Raw genomic sequence first — 22,286 nt, 5'->3', positions numbered from 1 at the left:
TTCCTGGCCTATTTTAGCCCCTATTAAGTCAAGCCACTGTATGTCAGCGACAAGGGGTCATAGAGTTCTTCCCTTCCATTTGTTTTTGTTTTCTCAAAGTATCAGCTTTTGGTGCCCAAGGCAATCAGGAAATGAGGGGAGTTTCCTTTTCTGGGAAACAGATAATTAAAAATAACGATGTATTGAGTGCTGGCTGTGCGCCAGGCAAATGGGCTCTGCATTTTACCTAGTTTCTTTAATCTTTACAATAATCCTGTGAGTGGGGATTACTATGGCAGATTTATAGAGCCCTGTAGGGTTGATTTGAGGATTAAATGAAATAGTGTTTGAAATGTGCTTAGAACATCTAGATTCAATAGATGTTAGCTGTCATTATACTATTATTTTTCAGTGAAGAAATTCAGGCTCAGTGGGTTAAGATACCCACCTAAAGTCACCCGGCTAGAAGGCTGAAGAAGGATTCCAGGTCTTGCTGTGCAATGTGCAATGTCAATGTAAGAGACCCGCTATGTTTTACATCTTGACTGAAATGACAAAACACTAATCACTTTGAACAATGACCAAAGTTTCAACCCTGTTTTTTTTTTTTTTTTTTTTTTTTTTTCTTTTTGCGGTATGCGGGCCTCTCACTGTCGTGGCCTCTCCCGTTGCGGAGCACAGGCTCCGGACGCGCAGGCCCAGTGGCCATGGCTCACGGGCCCAGCCGCTCCGCGGCATATGGGATCCTCCCAGACCGGGGCACGAACCCGTATCCCCTGCATCCGCAGGCGGACTCTCAACCACTGCGCCACCAGGGAGGCCCTCAACCCTGTTTTAACCTGATAATCCAGTGAATGTTCACCATAATTTTGGACCAAAACATTTCCTCCCCTTCCTGATCACCTGATCTGCCCCTTGTACAGATGCCAACGTCAGTCCTTCCAACTCCCAGAGCACAGCCTTCCAAGACTCAACTGCTTTTCCAGACCCATCTCCCACTTCTTCTCAAACCATCAGAGAATACAATGGTGTACATTTATGGTGTGCCCTGCCCTTCCTCTTGGGCCCCTGGGATTGTTCTAGGGATGAGCACTGATCCCAGCCTGGCCAATTAGCACTTTTTTTCCCCTTCATTTCAAGCTTGAATTAAGAGTGGTAGTCCCTTTCTAATGGTGGAAATAGGAAGATGTAAAACTTGGGGGTGCTGTATTTCCTAATATATAAGGAAAGCCAGTCTTGAAAGAAACTGAAGCCAATGCAACAAGGGAAGCAAAGACGAAGCAAGAGAATTCTGGTGGTGCTGAAGTTCCTGGTTCTACAAGTTCCTGAAGCCTCTGTTTACTCTGTTTACGTTGACTGTTCAACAATTTTTTGGATTCCTGAAGCTAATTCTTCTCCTTTACTTTGCCAGGCAAGTTCAGGTGGGAAGTTTCTGTCACTTGCAACCAGGAGTTCTGGATAACAGAAATGCCCCATGGCCACAGCTAAACTGGACTGCCTGCTTATTCTGAGCACACTTTTGCGTATGTTGTTCTTTGTGCCTAGAATGTCCCCCATTCCCACATGTCCAAAACTAACCACTCAGTCTTCAAGGCCCCATTTCTCATGAACTTTCCCTGGTCCAACATGTTGCAATTCGACTATCCCTCTTCTAAGTTCCCCAGTCCTTTAAAAAGGGGAAAAAAGTTCTTTTCGATACAGAGAAGATTAGCATGGCCCCTGTGGAAGGATGACATGCACACTTGGGAAGCGTTCCATATTTTTCGAATCTGTCTCAAGAGAATTATAATGTGTCTACGTTCTTTAGGCCCAGAGCCAATTAAATAAATTCTAACATTCCTTTAAAAAAAAAAGTTCTTTTATGTAACTTAGAACTTTCTAACTTGTGCTACAATTATTTGTATGTACACCTCCTCTACTAGTTTCTTTCCAGAACAAAGATTTGCCTTGTTCATCTTGTTCCCACTGTGCTACCACAGTACCTGGCACGGATAGCACTACATACCTGTTAGTTCCCTTCTTCTTCCCTCCTCCTCACCGGAGGCACACTTTTTCCCCTACAGTTTCGTTTTCTTTCCTCAGCATCAATGTTCCATTCCTTGCTGCTGAGTGAGAAAATGTTCATCTGTGTGTGCCTCAGGCAGTTGTGTTTTGATGAAACAACACTCACAAACTGTTGTAAAAATAAGCTAATTTACCTAAAAATGGTAATTGCATTACAGCCTTAAGGAGCTACGAGGGAAATGAATACTGGTGAGATAGTGGGTTGTCCTGGTATGTGTGATATTTCATTTAGAATATGGATTTCAAGTGGGAACTCTATAAGGTTTGCATTCAGCAAGAACTGACTGCATTTCCAAAAGAACCACCTGTCAATCTTGTGGTCCTATTTTTAGTATCCCTGCTTCCTTTCAAACCTCTTTGGCAGATCAATTATTTGTTAGGAAGAAAAGAGGTACCGAGTGTGTTCTCATATGTAGATACCCTTAAAAATTCTAGGCAACTTTTGTGGCCTGGAGGTTGGTGTTTTGAGACTAAATTATTATCAGAATATGTAACTTTTTCTATTTAGTTGTCAGCTCCCTTCTCAAATTCTACCACCTGGGTGAAGTTCTCTCTGTCTAGAAATCTTTTCTCTTTTCTGAGTTCTGAGAATATTTATTTTCTGCACCGTCTTTTAGCTCATATCATACTGCTTTTTATTGATGGCTGGTTTTGTTTGTTTTGTGCAAGTCTTTGTCTTCCGGAATAATTTTAATTGGTCCTTGGGTTTGGTCAGTTTCAAATTTTACCCATACTCAGAGAAAACTGCAATAGTTACACTCTGTTTAAAGGATGATATATTCCAGAGGACCTACTAAAATACCTATCATACATCTATAAATATCAAGTTACAATAAACATCTTGCCCTTCCTTTGTATCCTCCTTCTCTGGTGGAGCAGTAGGGTAAACACGTTTCAGAAGTTGGGTGCCTAACTTTACAATTTTGCTCATTCAACCAACAAAAAAATACAGGGCAATGGAATCCACATTGTTGGTTATCTAGCTGTCTTTTCATGGACATTTATCTCCACCTTCAGTTTTCAGGACCCGAGAGGGCACGGACCTACTTTGTACAGCCTACAGTTCCAGCATGATGTCTTACACAGAGTAGGCACCAATAAATGTGAGAAATAATTGAATAATATATACACTCTCTTGGAGTTTCTTTGTGGGGAACATGATTAAGAATAAAGTGCTAATATCTATCTCAAAGTCTTTTTGTAAAAAAGTGGAGTATAAAGAAACACATAAAAATAAGGTATTGTTTTCACATTTTGGAAAAGCTTCTTGGCCTCTGATAGGCAGTATTACCTGATCGGAAGGACTAGCTGAAGGGAACTCCTGGAGACCAAGTATGTGAGGGGGAATGCATTCTCTTTTTCTGGTGTTTAAACAGAAGCTGTAAGAACAAAATGTTTCTAATTAAGATACTACTGATCTTTCCCTCCATTAATTCCATCTTTCTTCAAAGCTAATGGGTATATACAGTGACTTCACATCAAAGACTCTTTTCTAACGGTTTAGGAGATGTGCGTTTTATGAGAACAAAGCAGAACTCACAACCCACAACAGAGCAATTTGTTGAAGTTATTTTGGAGTTGATTTACGGATCACTTTAGGAAATGGGCTGGATCCTCATGTGTGCTATCTTTCTAAACCTTCTCCAAGAAGTGTTTCAGCTCTCCTTCCTCTCACTCAATCCTTCCCCCATACACTTATCACTTGCAGTCTCCTCACATAGTATTATACTTACCTATTTTCTTCCCTTCCTCCTCCCATTACACCATAAGCTCCTTGAAGACAGGTATTAAAGCTTGCTCAACTTAGTATCTTACACAAGTGCCTGGTTTATGATAGGCATTCAACAAAGATCTGTTAAATGAATGGATGAATGAAAATAATGTGTCACATTTATAGAGAGTTTTAGGCTTGCAAGTACTTTCCTATGTTATTTGACTCCCATGATACTCCGAGGCAGGCAAGATACCCATTATTAGCCCTATTTACAGGTGTTAGAAAGGCTGTGTAACCTGAGGGCAAATAAGCTGCAATTTCAGGAGACACCAGGACTCCTGACTGTGGATTCCTGCTTTGGAGCCTTTTTCTGAATATTGAAGCTGTTTGTTTCCTGAGCCAAGTGCCAAAGACAAAACAAACTTACCCCCTGAATCCTTTTAACTTTCTCCCTGTTCTGCCTCCAACACTTCCCTCCTCTGTTGGTTCCTTTCACCTGTGACTTAGCCCCACTTTTTATTTAGGAGCCACATATTCCCTATATGCAGATGAAAGATTAAAAAAATGTACTTTTCTGTTGATTTTCCACTTCCTCTGCCTGGGACCTCCTGGCTGAGGTGTAGGATTGTGGAATATGTGGTATGAGATAGAGATGATGTGTATGTGTGAGCAAAGATGTAGCTGACTGGTGTGGCCAGAGAGTGTAGCTCAGAGGACTCTCAGGGCCAGAGCCTTCAGTGATGAGGCCTTGGCCTTGAGTTCCCCTTATTCCCCCCCACGCTGCCCTTCCCCATCTCCAACATTTTTCCCCAGGGGAAATCTGACTAAAATGAACTGGTAGAGTTTGGAGAAAGATGTTGATAATGAACTCCAGCAGATGGTGATTTAAGTATTAAAGAGCGGTCAGGGAAGGGGTGAAGTGGTGAAGGTGAGGATGTGAAGTATTCAGGGCTTACTTGCTGACATTATTTGTATTTGATAATTGTATGCAATTGGACTCAACTGTATTCATTTCTCCTTTCCACACCGCCCTGAGGGTGGAAGCTAAGGAGAGGGCAAAGGAGGGAATGTCTCAATTGGCCTCTAAAATAAGCAGAGTCCTAGTAAAGTTTTACAAATCCAAGAAAAATGGAATGTCATGGGATGCTTTGAGTGACACATATGCCTACATCATCAACAAGTTAAAATGAGGATGGCAAGGGAGCTTGTTAACTTGTCTCAGCTTCACACACAATAACCAGATGATAAAGCACTGGCAACAATGACATCACATATACCCACCCCCTCACATCGAGTTTACCAGAAATAGACACACATTTTACATGTAGAAACTTAAAAGTTACACACATAATAAGGCCTAGCATTTAATGAGTAATTAATATGTGCCAGGAGCTTTACATATATTTTACTCTTCACAGGACCCCTGTGATAATAAGAACATTATGAGTTGACAGATAAGGACCTGAGGTTCGGAGAGGTCAAGCAACTTGTCCAGAGTCACACACCTAGTAAGTGGGATTCCAGAATTCTCACCTATGTGACAGTGAAACAAATTATTTGACAGTGAGTCAAAAAACTCTTAGGCTAAACTGCCTCGCATATATCCAACTTATCTCCCCATATATCCATGGGGCAAGCACTCCCTCTTCTGCCTATATCACAGTTTTTTACATTAGTGACACGTACATGGCCTGTATGCTGCATATTCCTCATATGTCCCCAGTTAGATTGTGAACTTCTGGAGGGCAGCGATCGGCTCCATGACCTCAGTCAGTTACGCATAACTGCTGCTCGTCAGAAAATTTTCAACAAAGGATACCGGGATGGTGGCTATAAATGTGGAGTCTTGGAGTAAGAACAGGTACAGAAGGAAGACGGGGACAGGTGTATTCATTCGTCAATTTAATGAGCACCTGGGCCAGTGTTAGGTGCTGGAGACACAGTGATGACTAGGCCAGTCAGGGTCCCTCCACTCATGAGACTTCACTGTAGAGGTCGAGGTCAAGGTCAAGATCAAAGTCATAATTTACCTCTGTGTTCCTCAGCAGAAAGAAGGAGTCGCAGGCCCCAGCATCTGCAGGGTTTTGGCAGTCCTGCAGCACAAATTCATGAATAAAAAGCTAGAAGTAACTCAAGTGAACCGCTTTCATGGGATTGAACTTGACCAGCCAGAAGGTCTGGCTCGTGTGGGAGATAAAGAGCGCAGAGCGCTGTGGCGCGAGTCCGAGATAAAGGGGTGTGGCCGCCTAGCCTCGGCAGCCAGCTTTTCCACGCGTCGCTCCATCCGGCAGCAACAGGACGCGGGGCAGTAGGGTCTTCCACGCCCACCACGAGGAAAAGGGGGCGTGCTGGCTGGCCCCCGTACTGCTCACCGCCGTTTATGAAACGCCCCACAATTGTGCCTCATGCGGAGTCCGATCCTCGCGGACGCACCGAGCTGCCTGGCCTCTGCGCTGAAAGGTGAGGGCTGCGCGGTAACTGGGTGTTCCTAGAATCTAGGCTTCCCACCCCCATCCATTATTAAATCCCAGTCTCTTTTCCCGTTCTCCTGCAGCCTGGCCCGAACACTCCTCCACCGAGTACTCCTCCCCCACCTACTCTTGCCTCCCGCGCTAGGCCTGGGGAGCGGCGCGAGGGCTCCAGGCTGCGCGAGAGTTCCGCCCAAGTCCCGCGAGACTCGCCTGCCGCCGCCGCTGCTGCTGCTGCCGCCGCCTCCTACGTCTTTCCCTGTGACAAGTCGCCGCTGCTGCAGCAAAAATAAAGGACGCGGCCACCGCAGCCGCTGCCGAGCCTGGCTCGGGTCGCCGGAGCCGCGCCCCACCCCCGCCAGCTCTGGAGCTGCGTATGGTAACGCCTTCTCTTCTGTCCTCCAGGCCGCCTGTGCGTGCGCCCCGCTGGCCCGGCAAGGCCGGCCTGAGCCGTTCGGGGGCCGCCGCCGAAGGGGGCCACCGGGGTCCCGGGTGGGAGGCAGGCAGAGGCCTGAGGAAGCCCTCCCGGCGCGGTGCGGCTCCCCGGCCCCTGAGGCCTCTCGCTGCCCGGGCGGCTACAGAGCCGCGTTAGAAGCCGAGCGGCTGGCCCGAGAGGGCGGAGGAACCCTCCCCTCTGGCGGCTTGCTGTATCAGTCCACGGGCCGCGGGGGTCGCGTCTCTGACCTCCCCCACTCCTTTATCGGCTAACGAGAGTCCCGCCCCCGGCCGGGGCTCGGACCGGGGGGTGGGGTGGCGGCCCGACTCTATTTCGGGATCCGAGGAGAGCCGCGACCCGGGTGCCCCCCGTCACCCTCCACCTTTTGAGGGGTGGAGGTTGGGACGACGTGTCTTTCCCTTTTGCTGTGCTTGTTGGGTGGGGGCAGCTCATGATCCGGTAAACCTTTCTTCAAATCTTCTGCCTCTATAAAATAACAATTTATAAAGCTTTTGCTACTGGGAGGGGAGACGAGATGCATTGTTAAGTCTCTGGGGTGAGATGAGGAGGATGATGACTGGAGCTGTCTCAGGGAACATAGTGAAACCTTTCCTGTGATGGGTGGCAGGTTCATGGGAGACCCAGGAAGACCGGAGCTGGTACGATCTCTCCCAGGAGGTTATGTAAAAGACATGCTGTGCATCCTAGAGAGCTGTGAAACACAGGGACAGAATTTTGCTTTAATTTAACAATGGTTTCTATAATGCAGTAGAAAATATGGATACTCAGAATAATAGGAATACCAAATCTGAACACACTGACCCATCCTCGTAATTCCATTTCCAGAGGTAGCATTTCACGGTTAACATTTTGGTGTATTTCCTAACAGACACTTAATTTTTTCAAATAGTTTTTGGGTCATCCTTGACTGGGACTTCCCCATTCTATACATGTTGGAAAAATGATTTGTTTTATTTGAGTCACTTCTTTGACCTGCTTGATTAAAACTGGTTACTTGTTCATTAGCACTGGCTGTACTCTGTCATCACTATCTCTTTCATTGGGCCCTCTTCCAAAATGATTATTAGCTAAATGCTTTTAAAAAAAGAAAACATTAAAAATTATTGTTTACTTGGATTTAGGACATATGTGTTTTTACAGTTCTGCCTGTGGTGGGTGCTGTAAAGGAGTAGTATTTGTGGAAAGCAAATAAACTTTGATTATTATGGTGGGAAGAAACCTTTTTACTTCAAGGCTTTATAAAATTGGCTCCCATTGGTTATTTTTAGACCCGAACCATTATGTGGCATTGTTTGTTTCATAGTGCTTTTGTGATTGGGATGGGGTGGACATGTGCCTTTGATCATGTAGATTTTTATAGTGTGTGTTTATACAAGCAAAATTGAGTGTGCTTGGTACCTGTGTGCATATATATGTACACACTTGTGTATTAAGCACCTGTACGCATTCGTAAATCTTGGAAGTGAGTTAAAATGTATTGTTATATTATTTGAAGAAAGAAAGCATTAGGTAGGGCAAAGAATAGTCTTGCAATACTTCCCCCAAATCACATGACAGTTTTTTATATGGCAGAATGAGACATCTAGGGAGGTTGAAAATCTGGAGGCTTTTAAAAATAGGGTAGATTGTCATCTATCTGGGGTTGTCATTGGAATGGCCTATTAAGGCCTCTTGTAATTCTAAACTTTTATGAATTTTGCTTTCCCTAAGGTTCTTATCACTTTGCTTCTTAAATTTCTAGTCATGCTGTTTGCTCATGACACTTACCCATTCATTTGCTTGTCATGTATTCCACTCCCAATGCAGGCATCGTGGTGGTGCGTGGAGGAGAAAGCAAATGTAAACATGTCGCTTAATCTGTTTATTAATATAAACATCTGAAAATCCTATTTGATAAAAGGAATTTCAGAAGACTTGTTGATTAGGCTGGGTTAGTTTGTAGAGGATGCAAATAATAAATACAGTAGAATTCTAATGTCCCAACATTTTTTCCCAAAAAAGACGAAATTACTCAATATTTGAAATTAAAAAAAAAGACTGCATACATTGAACAGCTGATTTTTTAAAATTCAGATTTTCAGAACTTAAAATAACAATGATGACTTTGTAGTTTAGGGTGTGGAGAGAAGTTTGTATTAGGATAAAAGCAAATTGACTTGAGAAAAAACCTTGAATTTTATGGTTGGACGATTATGTGATAATAAGTAACAAACTTACTATAATCTATTGACAGTTTTTTATGTAAATAAAACTTTGCCTTAACAGACAAATGAAATGTTGTTTTGGGCACATACTACAGATTATCACGATATTGAAAACAAAAAAAAATTGGTCGTTTTAAAAGAAGTTTGCAAAGCCAGTAAAGTTGCAACAGCAGCAAATTTTTTTTGACTAAAAAAGGCAGAAGGTATAAAAAACAAAACGTAGGTAATTTACTTTTTAGATGCCCGATCCGGTTTTTATGATTTTAGATTGTTCTGCTGTCACTTACTAGACCCTCTAAATTAATGGGAATATTAAATTCCAGATGAGATCCCTGAGCAAGGGAATAAGACATTCACATAAGATGATCGATTGATGGATTTTATTTATTTTTAACTTTATTTTGAAATAATGTTAGACTTACAGAAACGTTGCAAAGATAGTACAGAGAGTTCCTATATACCCTTCATATAGCATCCTCTACTGTTGAAGACTTACATAACAATGATCAAACGGAGGAAATTCGCATTGGTGAAATATTATTAACTAAACTACAGACTTTACATGAATGTCACCAGTTTTTCCCCAATGTATTTTTTTTTTCCTCTTCCAGGATCTAATCCAGGATCCTACATTGCATTTAGTTGTTATATCTTCCTAGTCTTGTTTACAATCTGTGACAGTTCCTCTGTTTTTCCTTGTCTTTCATGACCTTGACACTTTTGATGAGTATTAGTCAGTTATTTTGTATAATATTTCTCATTTTGTGTTTGTCTGATGTTTTTCTCGTGATTAGATTGAGGTTCTGTATGTTTGCAAGAAAACTACAAAAGGGATGTGTCCTCAGTGCATCATACTAGAGGGTACATGGTGCTGATATGTCTTATTGCTAATGATATTTTAACCTTGATTGCTTTATTAAGGTGAACTCTGCTGTATTCTCCACTATAAAGTTACTATTTTTCTTTTTGTAATTGATATATATCCTAAGGGAGATACTTTGAGACTATGCAGATACACTGCTTCTCCTCAAACTTTCTCCCACTGATTTTAGCAACCATTGGTGGATCTTGTCTGCAACAGTTATTACTGTGGTATTTGCCTACTGGTGATTTTGTTATTTCCCTCGTTCCTTTTACATTTATTATTGGAATTCTTCTGTAAGAAAGAGACGTCCCTTCCTCATTTATTTGTTAAATTATTTATTTTTATAAGTATGACTTCATGGATATTTATTTTATTCTACAGATTCTACTTCAATAGTATCATTATCTTATTGCTCAGATTCTTCCAGTTTTGGCCATTAGGAGCTCTTTCGGGTTGTCCTCCACCCTTTTTTGAGCACTTCCTTATATTCTGGCACCACAGGCTATATTCCATGCTGATCTTGTATTTTTCCTTGTACCTGTCCTGAAACCAACTACTTCTCTAAGGAGATCTGGTTCCTTTTATTGGAGAACAGAATTTAAATCAAGATCTGAATGCTAGGTATGCTCACTGGGGTGTCATTGCTCCTAGGCCCTCAGAGGACAGAGCTAGGAAATATATGTATATACTAACTTGCTCACACATGCTAACACACACACACACACACACGCACACACACTTATTTCTGTATTTCTTTCTCTATATTTTAAAAACCATATTTGAGTTCATATTAATATCTTGTATTCCAGTCCAACACCACAAGGTTCATTCCAACCTTTTCTTTTTATTTATTTATTTAATTAATTTTTATTGGCGTATAGTTGCTTTACAATGTTGTGTTAGTTTCTGCTTTACCAGCCATTTCTTATTTGTAACTTTTTTTCTGACAGTGAGAAACCTGCCTCTCGTTATCTGTAATACTGTATACTAATTTATTTGTCCAATTTTAGAATGCACATCAAGTAGTGACCGATTGCTAACTCTTATGAGAAACATATTTACCAATGAGTGCAGTATTTGTATACATGTTTTTTTCCTTGTCTTTAGCCTTACAGTATCTAGTCAACATACTGTTTTTCAAAGTTACTTAGGTTAATTCTTTTGTTCCTCACTTCCTTTAGTGTGGTTATGTTATTCATCTGTAATGCAGTTAGTTCTCATTCTTTGTATCCTATTTTGGGTTCCTCCAGTTCTGGATGATTTTATTTATTTTGGTATATGAAACATTACTGCTACTAAACATTACATTAAAAAAACATACTCAGATAATTGTCACTCCTTATTCCTACTACCCTATTCCCATTCCCTCCCCTCCCCCTTTTCCCCACCTGTTTTCCATGCCCTTAGGTAACCAGCTTCTTTAGTTTCTGGTTTATCCTTCCATTATCTCTTTTACACAGATGAACAGATTGTGTTTTTTTTTGTATTCCTTTTTTTCTTGCATTCAGTTTTTTAAATTGAGGTACAATTCACAAAACACAAAGCTCACCCTTTTGAAGTGTACAAATCATTGTTTTTTAGTCTATTCATAAGGTTGTGCAACCATCACCACTACCTAATTTTAGAACATTTTCATTATCTGGAAATGAAACCCTGTATTCATTAGTAGTCACTTCCTATTCCCCCTTCTCCAGCCGGTAGTAACCATACTTTCTGTTTGTATGAATTTGTCTATTCTGGACATTTCATGTAAATGGAATCATGTGATATGTGGACTTTTGTGCCTGGCTTCTTTCACTTAACATAATCTTTTCTAGGTTCATCTATGTTATAGCATGTGTCAGTACTTCATTCTTTTTATGGCTGAATAATATTCCATTGTATGAATATACCACACTTTGTTCATCCATGCATCAGTTGATGGACATTTGGTTTTTCTTTTCTTTTTTCTTTTTTGGCTATTATGAACATTCAGGTGCAAGTTTTTATGTGGACGTATGTTTTCAATTCCCTCGGATATATACCTAGGAGTGGAATTACTGGGTCATATGATAACTTTTTGAGGAACTGCCAAACTCTTTTTCCTATTCCCTTCTTTCTTATATGAAAAGTGGCATGTTATAGATACTTTTTTGCACCTTTTTTTCAGCTTAATAGTATGTCCTGGAAATCACCCCAACAGTTCATTCTTTTGAAGAGATAGTCTTTTCATATTCTCCATTCTTCTTTTTTTAATTTTTAAATTTTTTATTTCTTTATTTTTTGGCAACGCCATGTGGCTTATGGGATTTTAGTTCCCTGGCCAGGGATCTAATCCAGGGTCCCAGTAGTTAGAGCTCTGAGTCCTAACCACTGGATCACCAGGGAATTCCCAGATATTCTCCATTCTTTTTTACAGCTGTATAGTACTCTACTGTGTAGATGTATCCTAAGTTATTCAGTCATTCTTCTGTATGTGAGCACTTAGGTTGTTTCCTGTATTTTGCAGTTATAAACAATTTTGCAGTAAGTGACCTGTGAATATATATTTTTGTAGTGTAAGAGATGTATCTTCAGGGTAGATTCCTGTAAGTGGGATTGCTGGGTCAAAAGTTCTGTGCATATGTAGTTTTGTTAGGTATTGCCAAATTTTCCTCCAGGAGTGTTGTACTAATTTGCGTTCCCACCAGTAATGTATGAGAGCACCTGTTTTCACCACAACCTTACCAACAGAATGTGGTGTTGTACTTTTTTTTTTTTTTTTTTTTTTTCCTTTTTGCGGTATGCGGGCCTCTCACTGTTGTGGCCTCTCCCGTTGCGGAGCACAGGCTCCGGATGCGCAGGCCCAGCGGCCATGGCTCACGGGCCCAGCCACTCCGCGGCATATGGGATCCTCCCAGACCGGGGCACGAACCCGTATCCCCTGCATCGGCAGGCGGACTCTCAACCACTGTGCCACCAGGGAGGCCCCTGTACTTTTTAATATATATATATTTTTTGCCAGAGATGAGTGATTTAAAAAAATGCCCTGCAGTCATTTCAGTGACCGGAATCCATTGTGGAAGGGCACTTAATGCCTGCCATTGGCAGGTTTTTTTTTTTTTTTTTTTGGTTGCGTTGGGTCTTCATTGCTGCATGCGGGCTTTCTCTTGTTGCAGCGAGCGGGGACTGCTCTTCACTGTGGAGCACGGGCTCTAGGCGTGTGGGCTTCAGTAGTTGTGGCTCTAGGGCTCTAGAGCGTGGGCTTCAGTAGTTGTGGCTCTAGGGCTCTAGAGCGCAGGCTTAGTAGTTGTGGCTCACTGGCTTAGTTGCTTCGTGGCATGTGGGATCTTCCTGGACCAGGGCCCGAACCTGTGTCCTCTGCATTGGCAGGCGGATTCTTAACCACTGCGCCACCAGGGAAGTCCCGTTGGCAGGTTCTTATAGCTTGAAAATGAAATATATTGTCCACTAATACTGTACTGATAACATGTAGGTTATTTTGTGCAGGGGAAATTGACTAGAAGGCAATTTCTGATCTAGCCAGGATTGCTCATTTAATGGAGTTGCTGCATTGATTCATAATACCTGTGCTCTGAAATACTTGTGGAGTTTAACAAAGGATAACTGAAATTGTAAGGAGAATATTTTTTCCTCTAGAGTATGTATGAGATAGTAATTATTGGTTCACATTGTATGCTATTTATTTTGAACAGGACATACAGTACATATTGGCAATATGGTATGGTAGTTATTTGAACAGTAATGGCTTTATCTGGAATCTGTTTTATTTCCATAAGAAAGAAGGCCAATCTTAAGGAAGAAGAAATCGAGAGTTTAAAGTTCTGGATTAGGATAATCCTATCAGATTTTAGTGGTGCCAAGAAACTAAGACAACATGAAAAACATCTCCATCTTACAAGGTAACAAGTTCTGCTCAGGGAGGCTGGAAATTTAGGTTCTTTCACCAAAAAGGACATTGTTCCAGGTGCTTGGAACACATTAATGAAAAAACAAATATTCTTGCACTGGAAGAGCTTACATTCTAGTGGTTTTCTGATGAATTGATGTTCTCAGGAAAACAGATGATGAGTGCTGATTGTGAGTAGAATCAGCAGAGGTCTGGTGTATTCTTACAATCACCTTTGGTGGTATAAAACCCTCAAATAACACTTTATTTTACTGGTTACAGAGCAAAGCCATGAAAAGGTTTCCACAAGATGGTAACTTATGTTGTTCACCAGTCTTTTTTCCTCTCATTTTAAGTGAGTCCTACCACTAGTAGTAGTAGTAGTAGAATAATAATAATAATAACAATAGAATAATAGTATAGTATAGTTTTTTTCTCATCTGGGGTTCCATGAGAGAACTAAACCCTAATGTTCTAGGACATTTGAGCATTAATTGTATGTGAAGAATAAACTTCTCTCCAGTGCACCTAGAATGGCACTAGTTATTTACTGTCCTTGGGAGAGTTGAGAAAAGATCCGCTCCAATATTCATTTCAAGTTCTATGGTTCAGATGATGAACTCCGTTGAGAAAGGTCATAGTCATTATAGTTAATTAGATATTTTGTTTGTTTGTTTTTCTAACTTATTACCACTTACTAGTAGACTGATGTTGGATAAGTTTTTATCTCTTAGCCTATTTTCTGATCTATAAAATGGGAATGATGATAGTTGCTACCTCATAGGGCTCATGTGAAGATTAAACAAAAAAGTTTTTCCCATCTACATTTATCCATTTCTGTGGCTTTAAGAACTATCTAAATGTTGATTGACTTCCACATTTATATCTTCAGCCCTGACCCCTTTCCTGAGGTACAGTGTCATAGTTCGTCTGCTTATTCCACATCTCATTTGGCTGTCTAAAAAGCTTCTCAAACTAAATTTGCACAATACAGAAGTTGTGATTCCTGTCCTCACCATTTCTTCCCAATGTGCCCTTAGTAAATGGCAGGACCATTTACCTAGTCACTCAGGCCAAAAGCCTAGGTGTCACATGTGATTCTTTTCTTTTTTTTATACCCTATAATCAGCCCAACAGCAAATCCTCTTGGTTCTGTCTTTTGAATATATTTCTAATCTGATCATATATCATCATCTCTACCTTATTACTCTGGTCTAAACCACCATCATGTCCTGGTTAGATAATTACAAGAGTCTCTTAACTGTTTTCCCTGTTTTCTCACTTGACCTCCTACAGTCTATTCTGCGTTTCACAGCTAGAATGATCTTTTTAACTGTTCATCAGATAAGCCACTCCTCTATTTAATACTTTATAATGACTTCCTTTTATAATTAAAATAACAGCCAGATTCCTGGCCATGGCCTGTAAAGTCCTCCATGATGTAGTCCCTGTCTCCTCTCTGTTCACTCCACTTCTGCTACACTGAACTTCACTATGTTCTTTGATCATGCCAGGTGCATTCCCAGGGCTTAATACTTGTTCTTGCTCTGTTCTTCCCTCAGGTCTTTGTACTGCTTGCTCCCTCACGTCATTCAAGTGTCTGCTTAAAAAGGGGTTCAGAGAGTCTGCCTCTTTAGAGATCTCCAATGAGCACACTATACAAACTAGTGAACACCTTGCCCCTAATTTCTCCTTGTCTCTCTTGCTTAATTTTTTTATAGTATGCTTTCTGAAATTTAATGATTTATTTGTCTACTTGTTTATTACTTGTCTTCCTCACTGGAATGTAAACTCTGTGAGAACAGGTACTTTATAACCTGTTCATTCCAGTGCCTAGAAAAGTCCCTGACACGTAGTAAGCCAGAGATGCAGCTCTAGGTAGTTGTCTGTGGAGTGAAATTATCTCTAAATTAGATTAAGTGATTCTACCTTTTTAAGATTTTAAGCCAAGGAAGAACTATTAAATCAGTTAAGCAATGCTGTGAATTTTTTGCATTACACACTCATAGGTGGAGTGTTAAGATTTAGAATTTATAACATTATCAGGAGCATATATTGTTCAAATATGTGCTAAGTAATATTTAAAAAATAAGCGTGGAGTGTAGCTCTTGTGTTTGTTGCAGTGTTTAACATACTTTGGTTGTCCTCTAATTATAATGTTATTGATGTTAATGTAATAATAATATTTCCTCTTGCTCTGGCAAGCTATTTTTCCTCACTCTAAACTCTTGATTTAAAGTCTCTGTTGATCTTGATTTTTTTTTGGGGGGGATACATTATTATCCAAGCTTTTTTTTTTTAAACTTAATATAGTAGCATTTATAGAAGCCCTTTTAAATTTTGCCATTTTAGAAGACCTTTCCTGTTAGTCACTATACAAAACTGTTCATGGGAAGTTTTATGTGATACCATTCAAATAAACAGCTTTGCTAACTGATAGTACTAGAAATCTAGGATAACTTAGGAATATTATATTATCTAGGTGTTAATATAATTTAAAAGCATGTGGGGGCCAGTATCTTTTATATAAAGTATCATTGAACTTTCTTACACAACTATACATCCAGTGATGTATTGATACATTGAAATTTTATCAGTAATATGGTCATAGTTTGACTTCTTAAAATTGCTCATTCTTTTGAAAAGAAGGAATGATGACAAATGATGGTAAGATTTATGTAATTTAGTGAAGGTGGTGTGGTGGAGTGGCCAGATGCACAAATAAAGTAATAATACTCGGTAACACTTACTGAGCATTTATTGTGCACCAGGCACTATTCTAAGAACTTTATTGTATAAATAATATTAAATCTGGTTGAACCATTTATTATTTAACCACGTTTATTTTGTAGATAGGAAATTGAAGCACAGAAAGGTTAAGTAAGTTGCCCAGAATCTCATAGCTAGTAAGTGGTGGAGCCTGGATTAGAATCCAGAAACAAAGGCAGGTGTTGGTGGAAACTGTGGGAGGCAGAGCATGGAAACGGCCAGCCTCAGTGTGATGGTTTTGTCTGATCTAAAATCCCATCCAAATAATGTCGTTTGGGCAGGACCATTCTACATAGGTGTTCAGAAACTCATGTTGGCAGTGAGACAGACTTTTAGGTGTCGCATGTTGCTTTGACTTCTTAAAGAATGTTCCTAGTTTTCTTCTGCCAAAGAAGGGTTATAGATGTTAGAAGAGAAACACAATTGGAATAAGGATTGAACTTTGCTATAGAAAGGTGAATATTAGTGAATCTTTATACCCTGAGATAAGTTTTTCTTGGTAGACCTTGAAACAATGATATTAAGTAGCAAGTTTAGTCTGCAAACTGTCTAGAGTGCAAACAAGTAATGAAATAATAATGCCTTATATTTGTATATAGCCTTTCATTTTCAAAGTAGTTTGGTAAACATTTTCCCAATTTATCTTCATAACACCTCTGTGGGATAGGCAGGGTAGATATTCTGCCATTTGATAAGCTTCCACAGAGGAGAGAGGTAGCTGCCTAATAAACAAGCCCTTGAATAACCTCTAGTTGCTAGACTCTCTTTTATGAAGGTTCTATTCATAAAGGAAGTTGCTATTCCTTTGCAAAACTGCCAGAGTGTAAGTGGTGGACTTCTGCATTGTATGGTGTTATGGGCTTGATCTCTTAAATTAGTGATTGGAAAGTTGCTTAATCTGGAGGCAGAAGATACTTGGCATGATGAAAGGGCAAAGATGGCCTGTTGTAATTGGCATGTTTTTAGTGTTTGTTATTCTTAAAGCCTAGGAGTTTTTGAGAAATATAATTTAGATTAAAAATATAAAATTTAAGATTAAAATATAAATTAAAAATATAATTACAATACTGTTTTGGTATTTTTTAAACCAATATTTTTCACTAAGACCTTTTACAGTTAGGCTGTAGTAATATTGATGCTGTTTTGATTGCATTGTAGATTAGCATGGGGTGGGGCACTTTGCTTTTTTAAAGTCAAAAAGAGAGTTTGGTAGCTTCTGAAAAGACTCATGTAATGTGTGGCAGTAGGGAAATGCTGATAAAAGTTTAGTATGTCACCTGTTTCCTCTGTTCATTTTGAAACTATTCTGAATTGCTTTGGTTAATTTAAATTAGTCTGAGATCTGAAGAGGAATTTTTCAAAACTCTTTAAAGATATGCTGTATAAGGGAATAAAGTCAGATGCAAATTCACAGAATCATTTCACTTTAAAGTAATTCATGATTGACAAAATGTGACATTGTTTTGCAAAAATCTAAAGAATTGCTGAATGTTTTGTATTTTTAAGTTGTAGCTTTCAGTTCTCAGTGATATTCTCCCTTTTCCATGGTGCTCTCTTGTAACTGCCTCCTTATGACCACCCTCTCCCTCTTGGTCTGCCTTCTGTTGGTTTGGCTCTTTATTTCAGAGTAGGAAGGCAGGAAAGAGTTCTTGTACACAAGATAAAACTAGTCCTGTTTGGAGCTCAGTGAGCTGGAGCACTTATGCAATATGTCTGCTGACGGACGATAAACTCCAGAAGTACCATAAGCCCACGGGAGTAGAAAGATAGCGATGACTCTGCAATATTGTCTGCAGCTTAAATAGAAATTTTAAAAAATCATAATTAAACTATATTTTTTTCATGGAAAGCCATAAATTGGCTAGATATTGTTAACAGACTTGTAAATAAGAGTTAATTACATAGGAGAGTTTAGCATGTAGAGTATTAGTGAAATTCTTGTCAAATGATTTATTTTAGTACTTTATAAACATGATTTGTTCATAGTAAATTTAAATTCACTTATGCTTGACTGTGCATTAATCTATTATGGGAATATGTAGAGGCTATTTGCAGTCCGAGGTAGGTAATTCAATTCCCAGACAGTGTTTTTTTCTTTTAAATCTTTTTATTACAAAGTATTTTAAACATATATTAATATAAAAGTAGAAAGAATAGTTTAAACAGCTCCTATGTACCCATCATTGAGCCTCCAGAATTATTATAGACAGTATTATTTTCTCTATATTTCTATCCACCCCTACCCCACTCCCAACTCTGGACTTTTTTGAACCATATCCCAGACATATTTAATTTGTAAATTTCAGGTATTTCAGTATGGATCTTTAAAAGATAGTCAGTCTCTCTTTTTTATAAAATAAGCATAATACCATTATCTTACCAAAAAAATTTATAGCAAGTTCTTAATATCAAATATGTAATCAGGTTTCATATTTTTCTGGTTGTTTTATACACACACAGTTTGCTTGAAGTGGGATCCAAATAAGGCCCATACTTTACAATTGTTTGTCTTGTATATTAAATCATTTTTAATCTTTAGACTCTCCTTCCATCTTTCTTTTTTTTTCTTCTTAAAATTTTTTGCTAAAAGAAACCAGGTTTTTGAGAAGTTTCCCATAGTCTCATTTTGCTGATTGCATCTCTGTACTGTAATGTCATTTAACATGTTCTGTCTCCTGAATTTCCTGTAGTAAGTTGATAGATTCGTCAGATTTTTTTTTTTCTTTTGTTAAGAGTACTTCATAGGAGGAATTTGTGTTTCCATCAGGAGGTATGTAAGGTCTTGTCATCTCTCTTTGTGATGTTTGCAGCTATTGATGATCATTGCTTCGATTTCCTAATTCATCAGGAATTGCAAAATAGTGAAATCCTATTGTTCATGTATTAGATGGTGTTTTTTAGGATAGTTCTTCAACAGTGTAAATTGTATATTTAGGGCCTTGTATTTATATCAGAACTGGTTCTGGGACGATTTGACAGTGTTCTGTAGTGAATTCCTTTAAAAAGGGAAGAGCACAAGTTTTTATTATTGAAAATTCAGAAAAAACTTGGGAATATTGAATAACTAGAGTTTGTTTAAAGGACATTTGGCCAATAAATAGCTGAACATCTCATCATGAGATAACAGCTTGTCAGCTAGCATATGTAGCTGGTCATTGGTGTTTGTCCTTTTACGGTCAGTATTCATATTCAGAAATTTCAAAAAGTAATTTGTACAAGGCAGCAGTTATTAGTTTTTTGAGTCAGATTTCTCAGCGTGAATTTGAGAACAGGCTTTGTGTGTGAATCAGATTTAAGAAATATTAAGCTTATGTAACATAGCGTATTTTGTATTAAAAGTTGTTAAAGAACTAGAGCAGCAGCATTTCCCAATGTAGCGCCTTGACAAAAGCGTTTTGGGGTCAAATAAACTTGGTAAACAATGTACACTCCTTCCTCTCTTGGAACGTAATATAGTACATACTAGCATGTAAAAGACCTACAGTAAAGGAACCTGTTTAACATTAACTCAGCATTTTCCAAATTTATTTGATCACTGAACCTTCTCCCTCTTCCCCCATAACATCTTGAAGAACTAGTGGAACAAATTTTCTAGTGAAACACATTTTGGGAAATGTTGGATTAGAGGGTTTGAACAGAGAATAAAGAAAAATGTCCAATGATGATGAGTGTGTATGACTTCACTACAATGATGTGGAGAAATTTTTGATAAGCAAATAATAAGAAGACATTTTTTTCAATGAGAAAAAAAGTAAGAGGCAAATGTTGGCTGTTTGTTTTATCTTAGCCTGTAAGCATTATACTTTTAGAGAAGCAATGTTAGAAAAAGACTTCAGTCACATATAACATTAACTATATGCTAGGCACTGTTTTCAGTCCTTTATATATAATTTGTAATTTGTTTAATCTTCACAACAAACTTATCCAGTAGGTGCACTGTTGTTATCCCAATTTTGAAGATAAGGAAATTGAGGCACAGAGAGATTAAGTAAATAGTTCAGGGTTACACTGCAGTGTTGGTGATACAGCAGAGCCAGAACCTGGACCTAGGCACCTGGCTCCAGAGTCCTGTGCATAGCTACTACTCAACACTGCAAGATGTGGCAGATGGAGATCATGAAATATAAATTAGATTAAGAGGGGATATAAAGTCTGTTTGGAAGGACCATACATATTTTCTTTAACTTTCAGGCAGTCAGGGCCTACGAGCAGAATGTGGAGAGCTGACTATATCCCAGTGAAGATAGAAAACATGGAGACCTGGGAAGTGTTATCAGTAAAAAAGGTATACCTCTTGAAGACATAAATTAGTTGTGAGTAGAAGGCTGAATTAAGAGGACACTGTTAATACCAGAATTTCAGATGTAGAAGGGAATTGGAGCTTACTTTATAAGACCCCCTCATTTTATATATGAGATCTGAGGTTACATAGTTTGTTCATGTGCTTGTAGTAGTACTCATAGCTCACATGAGTATATTTCATTAAAACACTTTCATGTAGATTCTGTTTGATCCTCTAAACAATCCTGGAAGGTAGGTAGGTTCTGTATTTTCCACAACAAAGCTGGTTCTTGAATTTAGATATTCTGCATCCTAAAGACTATAATTTCCTATACTGTTTCAGTTTCCTATATTGCCTCAGTTCTTAATGAATAACATATATTAAAGAAGACTAGTGCATGCTTTTGAAATGAGATGAGGACTTGGGTCAGAAAGAAAAGCTGCATTTTAACAAATGGAAATGACTCCCTCCTAAGTGTAAAAAGTAATATATGCTGTTGTAAAAAAGTAATTTTTAGATGGTATAGGGAAATATAAAGAAAAAAGTGAAAACTATCTCACCACACAGAGTAACTGCCATTAATTCTCATGTGTAGTTCTCCACATTTTTTCTAGATCTTTTATATATATTCAGAGAATTGTTTCAAAATTATATATGTATTGTTTTATAACCTAAAATACTGTATTCTTAGAATATTCATAGGCATTTGGTCTTTTGCCTCTACCATAGTAAAAAGGTACATGTGGCGACAGCAGGCATCAAATGGTAACATCCTGGGCCAACTGAGATGTATAGTCCCCTCCCCAGTACACACACTTTAATAGCTGATCTGTTAGTAACAATTAGGGTGAATAGATTAAAAAACCTGTTTTGGGTTAGGTTAATTTAAGGAGGCAGTGAGCACAGCAGTCACCTCTTATCCATGGTTTCGCTTTTTTTTAAAAAATGGGGTATAGTTGTTTTACAATGTTGTGTTAGTTTATACCGTACAGCAAAGTGAATCAGCCATATGTATACATATATTCCCTCTTTTTTGGATTTCCTTCCCATTTAGGTCACCACAGAGCACTAAGTAGAGTTTCCTGTGCTATACAGCAGGTTCTCATTAGTTATCTATTTTATACATATTAGTGTATATATGTCAATCCCAATCTCCCAATTCATCCCACTCCCCTTTCCCCCTTGGTGTCCATATGTTTGTTCTGTACGTCTGTGTCTCTATTTCTGCCTTTCAAACAGGTTCATCTGTACCATTTTTCTAGATTCCACATATATGCATTAAAATACGATATTTATTTTTCTCTTTCTGACTTGCTTCACTCTGTATGACAGTCTCTAGGTCCATCCAAATCTACCCAGCATTAAAATACGATATTTATTTTTCTCTTTCTGACTTGCTTCACTCTGTATGACAGTCTCTAGGTCCATCCAAATCTACCCACTGTCAACCATGGTCCGAAAATATTAAATGGAAAATTTCAGCAATAAACAATTCATAATTTTTAAATTGCTCGCCATTCTGAATAACCTGATTAAATTTCCTGTGGTCCTGCTCCATCCCGTCTGGGATGTGAATCATCCCTTTGTACTGTGCTTGTGTTCAAGTAACCCTTGTT

The 22,286-nt window shown here is 39.0% G+C and overlaps 2 protein-coding genes across 2 annotated transcripts in view; both read left to right on the top strand.

Moving 5' to 3' along the window:
- Positions 1-5,034: 5,034 nt before the first annotated feature.
- On the top strand, positions 5,035-6,933 carry LOC308614019 (uncharacterized protein; the record flags this gene model as incomplete). Its single annotated transcript, XM_081228237.1, has 2 exons — positions 5,035-6,217; positions 6,312-6,933. The coding sequence occupies exons 1-2, from the start codon at positions 6,138-6,140 to the stop codon at positions 6,931-6,933; spliced, it is 702 nt and encodes a 233-aa protein (XP_081084363.1). The 5' UTR covers positions 5,035-6,137.
- The window catches only part of HERC1 (HECT and RLD domain containing E3 ubiquitin protein ligase family member 1), a 211,730-nt gene continuing 195,905 nt past the window's right edge, over positions 6,462-22,286 (top strand). The window contains exon 1 of the mRNA XM_081228054.1: positions 6,462-6,604. The gene's annotated coding sequence lies outside the window, so the exon portion shown is untranslated. The remainder of the gene's footprint in view (positions 6,605-22,286) is intronic.

The sequence above is a fragment of the Mesoplodon bidens genome (genome assembly GCF_964165515.1).
Source record: "Mesoplodon bidens genome assembly, chromosome: 3".
Lineage (NCBI taxonomy): Eukaryota > Metazoa > Chordata > Mammalia > Artiodactyla > Ziphiidae > Mesoplodon > Mesoplodon bidens.
Note: the sequence above shows the minus strand (reverse complement) of the source record. Positions and strands in the feature narration are given on the sequence as shown.